We start from the raw sequence: 7,947 nt of genomic DNA on the forward strand, positions 1-7,947 counted from the left end.
GATAGATGTGATATTATGTTCGATAACGGTATTAGTTTTGACAACTTTTCAAATATTGAAATTTGTACTATATGATTTATCATGTAAATTATTCTCGAATCATAGAATTAAATTATTTTTATTTCATAATTTTGTTTATGGATTATCAAATTATACTTGAATCGCATTAAATATGATATGTAAATGGTCTACATTTCTTATAAAGTATCTATAAATTTATTATCTTGTTTGAAGTTCCTTTTCTAATTAAAAAAGGCCGCTACAAAATTTGTCCTAATATGATATTATTAAGAAATAGAAATAACATGCATAAAGTCATGTTTGGTTGTGGAGTAAAGTTATTATGGATTAAATTTCTTAATTCGAGTTAAGGTAAACTAAAATAATCATTTTTAGTTAGAGTTTAGTGAAGTAAGCTCATAAAGAGATAAAATTGTAACATAATGCTACTCTAACCGCAGGATCCACAGGTTGAGTAATTTACTCCACTTAGAAATAGAGTAACTTAATTCGGATTAACTCAAATGTTATTCCATCTTATTTCTTCAAATTTACTTCTCGTTTGACTCCTTAAAAGTAAAGTAAAGTGTTTACTCTACCGCTTACTCAACAACCAAACATGACCAATATTTTTCACCTTTTTTAAGTTCTTGGTGAGGGCCTTTATTTTTACTGTTATTACGGACTAGGTTTGCAGAGATCTTGTCTTTCCTGTTTGAACATTTCACTCTAAAATAAATGCATCAGACCAATTTACTGACTGGATAAATAAATTCACCTTTAGATAATATCAGTTAATCAATCTAAAGAGTTTATTTTAGACGGGATGATACGAATCGAAAATGAAGGTATCAATATTTTTATCCAAGTCACAGATAACAACAGATGTAAAGCCCGTTTATGAAATTATTAAAAATATCAGTGGATCAAATTGTCTTTACCAGAAGCCTGAAACTTAACTCTCTCTTTTTCACATATCTAGACTTTCTCATCACCAAAAGTATCTTTTTGGCCCAATCCAGCAATGACTTGGACCAGGGGTTTGCTCATTCCACGCACCATATTATTTCTCTACGCTGCAATTAGATTCTGCCAATAAATATATAAAATACATTTTCTGGTCACATACAAATACATCAGCAAAAAAAAAATATATATATACAGCAAGTATGACACAGGCACACGCACGCACGCACAAGTTCAAAAGTTCACGTCTTATTTCTTAAAATAAGTACAGAAAGAAAACAGAATCAAATAGTAAAGATACACAGCATCACTCAGAAGATGTTTCTGTCTTTGTGCTACGAGGGTAACCAATACCATGCCTGTTAGAAGGAAATGCAGCAAATACAGTACTGGCAACACACCCAACAACCACTGGTAGTGCCATTAGTACATTTTTCTGATTTGACTTGAGGGAAGGATAGTAACAAGAGACAGTGTCTGAGTTTAATAATGCGACCACAATGAAAACTAACAAAGAAAATGCAGCATGCACAAAATCTGCAAATCTCAGTTTGTATTTTGATAGGTTGGTTGAAGTTGAGCCTGAAAAGAGCCACATGCCTTTTCTCGTCGCAAGGCCATAGTACACCTGTCACGGTTGAACATCTGTTATGAACTGTTGACGGATTTCAAAGTCTGGACAATCTCCAAAAAAATAAAACACAAACTTGAATAGTTTTCTCTAATTTATCTTTTTTGTTCAAAATTTATGAAAGACAAACCTGATTTAATCATTTAATCATTTACTATTTGCCATGGTCCTTATGTATGATAAGCAAATTTTTAGTAATGATAATATTACGTACACATTAACTGAATGATCCTCTTCTGTGTAGATTTTACGTTTTTATAAGAACCAAGTAGATGTGGTGACAAACCACATGTCCTGAGTTTCAATCCTACAAAAAGGTTCTATTCTAAAATAATAATCTCACTCGCGATGAGCTTCAAAATAAATCAAGCAGTCATGACACACAGGATTACGAGTATTAAGAATTTCATTTTTAATAAAATATAAAATGCTCTCTAGAGCATTAAGTTTCAGAGCAACTAGTCATGAAAGTTTTATGATGAACTAACGACACATTGTACGCATCATATTAAGCTTAGCAGAGATGGTGATGAATATTGTCTCCCTATGAAGAGATGCATGTTTGATTTTTGCAAGGGCCATTTTAGAAGAAATGGATGCTGGAATTTACAGGAATTCCTATTTCCAAAAATAAAATAAAAAATAAAAAAACACATTTATTAGTTAACAGATGAAGTTTTTTTTTTTTTTTTTACCTTGTCATTTTCTTCAATACTATCGGTGAAGCTAGAGAAGCAGCAGGAAAAGCCACACAAGACAAGCAAGGCACCGGTCAGATACTTGTCTAAGGTGGTGCAGCTGCCATAGTTGGTTAGAAGGGGGTTCAAGAACTCGAAGACAAACACGGTGCCACTGGGTAGGAGCTTGATGAGATTTCCAACCCCCTGGAAACTTGAACTTGTCACCTTCTCAGTCGTAGAAGATGCCTTATCTGCGGAACTTGTCAATGATTCAGCCTGATCCCCTGCCATCTTCTAGACTCCAAAAAAAATTATAGGTAAAGTAAGTAATTATTTGGGTGTATGATGAGCACGATTATCATCTCGGGTCTACTTATAATGGTACATGTGCAGCGGTAATGGAGAGGGAGATGGGCACGTGCGAGTGATAAGGAGGCAGGGGGTTAACTGTCACTAAATACAAATATGATATATATATATATTATATATATATGAAGAGATCTACCTAAGAGTCCAATTTAACTTGGATTAGGCATGTATGCTAGTTGAAACTTGAATGTTAGTTGCCCTCTTTGTTAATTTACTACGCAAAGATACAAATCCAACTATCCAAGTAATGGACAAAGAGCAAAATTTTTAAAGAGCTAGTGACCTATTGGGAATGCCAAAGTGATAGCTACCTTCACACTTATCATATTATGGCGAAGATTTACTCCTAATTAAAAACATTGCTTTCTCTCTGTGCTGTGATTATGGAAAGGAACTGCACGGTTTTAGTGACTTTCATTCTTCTAATAGTATGGAACTATGGATCAATAACTTGCTTGACTGATAATGCTAGATGGTTGTCATGTTTTTCTATGTGCAGTACAGTAGGTTGCTCCATTATATCTTGATTGGTGACGTTGAGGGTTGTAACTTTCTTATTAAACTTGTTTGACTTTAAAAATAGGTCATTGTATCGTATTGTATTGTTCTACAATAGAGTTCACGCTTTGTTATTATGATAGATAGTTGAAGTAGTGAACCAACCGCCAGCTGCCAGCCCAGCCTTCTTGGGCAATTGCGTTTTCTTTCCTTGCTGCCAACATCATAAATTTTCTAATTTTTAAATTTGCAATTTGCTGTTATGAAAGTTCCCTTGTATCCGAAACCTATAAGGGTCCTCTTTCCTTTTCTTTTCTGAGAAAAGTGGGGTATCCCACCAAGTTCTCTAATGTTCTATTAACAAACCACCATTACAATGTTTTAAAGGAATCCGCATCCTCTTTAAGTCTTTATTATCATACCGTTTGAGTTAATTTCCGGACCATGCAATCAGCATTTGAACCAATCCAGCCCATACTTATAACGCACAGGGCCCTTTAATAGTAGTGCATATTAAAAATCGGACGGTCCAGACCTTTAACTCAAAATTTGAGTTAACTCAGATGATACGAAATTCGTTTTTAAGCTGGTAACAACCCTCTAGTAGACTAGTACCACATAACCAGGGGTCGTCTTTCCTGTTTGAGCCTAAAAGCTAAGCCTATTGATCCGCATTTAATTAATGTGGAAGTGACGAATTAGAGAACTGCTATGGGATTCAATCTGTCCTGGACCGGAAGTGACGAATTAATCCAGATTAAAATAAAAATTCTAGTTTATTGACCGATTGGTGAGTCAGAAAGCCACAGTATATTTTTCTATGGTTATAAGAAAGCCACATAGCTATATATTTTATATTTTTCTTTGGTTATAAGAAAGCCACATAGCTATATATTTTACAAGCACCTGAATTTATTTGAGACCCTTCCATGGCCTGTTATGGCAGAGAGAAATTACCGGGCCCTAGCTAAGATTAAAAAAGATGGCTTAACTTCATCTTATAAATAAGCCCATACCCAGCCGCCGAAAACATATTAACACTTCCGCCCGATTACAGGACAAAATGAGGCCCACTTCGATTGCATCTTTTTTTTTATTTTCCCGTACTGTTCAGTATAAAACTCGTTAAAATAATTTATCGCTGAACAGAGTTTTATACTGTTTCCCTGATCAGCGATAAATTATTTTAACGAGTACCAACTATCTAATATTAGGAGCATCGAATGCAAAATAATTGCAAAAGGACTGGAATGATGGAACTTTTAGAAACCTGTCATAACAAATTAAAAACAAAACCACCAAACCGTCAAGGCAATCGGTAAATTCCTTTTTTAAGAGGAACCAACAGAGAATAATTAGAACAGATCTTTAGAAAAAATTATCTTTACCACCATTGTTTCATACACATTACTAGACTACATACGAAAAGGAGTTTAGAACTGGCCACCAAAACCCCAAAACAAAACCCATAAACCATCACCTCTCAGTCCCAAAAGAGCACTAGTTACTCAAGAGCAAAAAAATAATTAACTTAGAACTCCTGAGAGGCAGATCCAATCTCCCCCTTGTCTTTTCCAGTTTTCTTGGGAAGAAGTGTCTGGTGAATATTAGGCAACACACCTCCATTGGCAATGGTAACCATTCCCAAGAGCTTGCTCAGCTCTTCATCATTTCTCACAGCCAACTGGATGTGTCTTGGCACAATCCTATTTTTCTTGTTATCTCTAGCTGCATTCCCAGCCAATTCAAGCACCTGAAAAAAAAAATTAATCTAAGTTAAAAAAAAAAAATAAGAAAACTCTTCAATCTGTATCAACCAAAATTCGAAAATAGAAACTCAGACAGAATGAAAACCTCAAATTAAGCTAAAATGAAATAAAACTAAAAAAAATACAGCCCATTGCCAGGACAACATATTAAAATTACCCAAATTTTCTAGATTATGAACAATGAAAATATGATGTTCAGGTTACGTTTAAACCCCTGATTTTGACAAATCAATTCTTCAAAGAATCCGCTGTTTAAGTAATGGTTGAAAGGGACACCAAATATATATATCAACCAATATAAGCTCTAATACCTAAACAAAAGCAAACCACATAAAACTACTAACATCCTATAATTAGTTCAGGGCCTCAGGCAAAAGATTCACGAGAAGTACACAATCTGACACTTAAAGAGTAGATCGGATCCATTACCTCAGCGGCTAGGTATTCGAGCACAGCGGAGAGGTAAACGGGCGCACCAGCTCCGACCCGCTCTGCATATTTTCCAGTCTTGAGGTAGCGCGCAATCCGACCTACTGGAAACTGGAGACCAGCTTTAGACGATCGAGACACCGCCTTAGCCGCCGTCTTAGACTTGCCACGGCCTCCTTTACCGGGTGCGGGGGAACTCATTTTCTGATTGCGGTGGGGATCGAAGAGTCTAGAAACCCTAGGTTTTGATTGGAGAAAGAGAGAGGGAAATGAAAATGCTGTATTGCTGTGGGAGGCGAAATAAGAGTGGGATGGTTTATAAAGGGAGTAAGGAAGGGCGCCGATTGGTCGCGTGGGTTTGCTGAGGATCGCCAGCGTGGCAACTTAAGGAGGGAGAATTTCACTTTTCGGACCTGCCGAGGGCGGGGCAGGAATTGCGAAAAGGCGGTTCTTTGGTGCATGTTTTAATTCGTGGACCAGGAATTGGGGATATGTATTTTTAGGAGTCAAAACGGATCGTAGGTATAGGAATTCGGATCAACTCCGTACGGCAGTACGTATGCAGAATTAGCAAATTCTGATTTCATCTGTTATTAATTTTAAAACGGACTACCAATATTTACAATCAGGTATCGAATATTCAAATCTCTAACTGAGATTAAAATCAGACCCTTTTTTTTTTCTTACAATTAGGTATGGTACCTGAGATGATACGGATTGTGGTGATCGAATAATATATGTATTCAATTTTATTTTTCAAATAAGACTCAAATACAAATTTAGATCGAATATATTTTGGATATTAAAATATTTTTAATTTTCTATACATATAAATTTTGTGATACAAATATAGACAAATAAATGGTAAATATTATAACAAAACAAAAATTAATATCATTTATTTAATTATATTGATAAACAAAATATGTTTATTATAACTTTTAAATTAAAATGCACATATCGCACATATCATTATATCTTGCTAATCGGGTTTTTTGAATAATAGCACTCTATATACATATTTGTATTCGCTCTGTAACTTCAAAATCATATCTGAATTCTTATCTGTTCGGCACTAGAACATCAGATATCTTAAATTTGCATGTACTGATGTTTTTTTAGGGGAGTGCTATATTAAACACATCAATTGCAATTTTGAGAGCCGAGAGAAATTTTTTGCTTTGAATACATATTATACCCTTACAATGTTCCTCCCATATCTATCACAACTAATACAAAAGTTAATAAAAAGAATAATCAATAAAGGAAGGCTTTAAGGAGCATTCGTTTTTTACCATAATTGATTAGTATTTTTTTAATTGCCAGCAAATTGATTAGTATTTCATCATAATTGTTTTATATTATATCTTAATACCAACAAATTGATTAGTATTTTATCATAATTTTTTATATTATATCTTGATTTTCATATCTATAATGATTTGATTGGTATTTTTTTTAGTAAGGAATTCTAGATTTCATATAGATTTTCAGTTCAAAATCTTTTATCAAAGATTTTTATTTTATTAAGAAAATAAAATACTAATCAATTCATTTTTTCTCTCAAATCATTAAAAAAAATACTAATCAATTTGCTGGTATTAAGAAAATACTAATCAATTCGTTTTTTTCTCTCATTAATTGCTAGCAAATTGATTAGTATCATAATTTTTTTATATTAAATCTTGATTTTCATATCTATAATGATTTGATTAGTATTTTTTTTTAAGTAAGGAATACCATATTTCATATAGATTTTTAGTTCAAAATATTTTATCGAAGTTTTTTTATTATCTTTATTATAATTCTGATTTTCAAGGTAAATTATATTGTTGCATCACTACAAACAGAGGGCGATAGTAAGAGAAAAAAAGCAGTAGGCTCCTCTATAGCGAGAGAAAAAAAGACAACAATTTTTTTTGTATTTTTTTATATTCATTAAATTTTGTAAATACCTACAGACTTCACTAAAAAAAAATTAGCTCCTTTTAAAATAAAATTACATTACACTAAATCATCAGAATTGAGAACAAAGGTAGTTTTCATTAATAATTTTTTTTCAAAATAATAAGCGAAAATCCAAGAGAAAGAATGGTTGTTCAAGGAATAATAGATATTAATTGTGACAACCTTCCTTTCTTTGTTTTTTTATTTATTAACTTCTGTATTAATTGTGATAGATATGAGAGAGTATAAAGGGTATAATAGGTATTAAGAGAGAAATTTTTCTCTTAGCTCTCAAGATTGCAATTGATGCCTTAATATAGCGCTTCCCTTTTTTTATCTGCTTTTATATCCCCGTGTATTTAATTTCCTTTCTAGATCGGAACTCGATAGGGTCAATTTCATTAATTTTTCAATAAAACGTCAAAACCCAAACAAACCCTAATTCTTGGAAGTTTTCAAATTAATTTCCTAAATAAGTCCAATCCAACCCCAAAATTCATAGAATTATCAAAACAATTATATAACCAAGCCAAAACCTTGCTCAATGAAATTTATCAAATTAAGTTCATAAATTTCCATACCGAATTCAAATAAACCCAAACAAATCCCCAAAATATCACAAAATTCCCAAATTCATGAAATTTATCAAATTAATTTG

At 33.1% G+C, this 7,947-nt stretch overlaps 2 protein-coding genes across 2 annotated transcripts; both read right to left on the reverse strand.

Moving 5' to 3' along the window:
* Nucleotides 1-1,082: 1,082 nt before the first annotated feature.
* Nucleotides 1,083-2,710, reverse strand: LOC144550481 (protein DMP2-like). Its single transcript, XM_078298564.1, has 2 exons — nt 2,293-2,710; nt 1,083-1,594 (listed from the first exon to the last, which is right to left on the reverse strand). The coding sequence occupies exons 1-2, from the start codon at nt 2,566-2,568 to the stop codon at nt 1,274-1,276; spliced, it is 597 nt and encodes a 198-aa protein (XP_078154690.1). The 5' UTR covers nt 2,569-2,710; the 3' UTR covers nt 1,083-1,273.
* Nucleotides 2,711-4,511: 1,801 nt separating this feature from the next.
* Nucleotides 4,512-5,751, reverse strand: LOC144543897 (histone H2AX). Its single transcript, XM_078292350.1, has 2 exons — nt 5,343-5,751; nt 4,512-4,897 (listed from the first exon to the last, which is right to left on the reverse strand). The coding sequence occupies exons 1-2, from the start codon at nt 5,541-5,543 to the stop codon at nt 4,676-4,678; spliced, it is 423 nt and encodes a 140-aa protein (XP_078148476.1). The 5' UTR covers nt 5,544-5,751; the 3' UTR covers nt 4,512-4,675.
* Nucleotides 5,752-7,947: the final 2,196 nt, after the last annotated feature.

The sequence above is a fragment of the Carex rostrata genome, chromosome 2, assembly GCF_964058835.1.
Source record: "Carex rostrata chromosome 2, lpCarRost1.2, whole genome shotgun sequence".
NCBI classification, from domain to species: Eukaryota; Viridiplantae; Streptophyta; class Magnoliopsida; order Poales; family Cyperaceae; genus Carex; species Carex rostrata.

Bases quoted from the DNA above. Each gene is read 5' to 3' on its own strand.
- LOC144550481 (XM_078298564.1), bottom strand. From the start codon at position 2,568: ATGGCAGGGGATCAGGCTGAATCATTGACAAGTTCCGCAGATAAGGCA. The intron at 1,595-2,292 runs GTAAAAAAAAAA...CAACCGTGACAG, and splicing joins GTATTGAAGAAAATGACAAG to GTGTACTATGGCCTTGCGAC.
- LOC144543897 (XM_078292350.1), bottom strand. From the start codon at position 5,543: ATGAGTTCCCCCGCACCCGGTAAAGGAGGCCGTGGCAAGTCTAAGACG. The intron at 4,898-5,342 runs GTAATGGATCCG...TTTTTTTTTCAG, and splicing joins TCGAATACCTAGCCGCTGAG to GTGCTTGAATTGGCTGGGAA.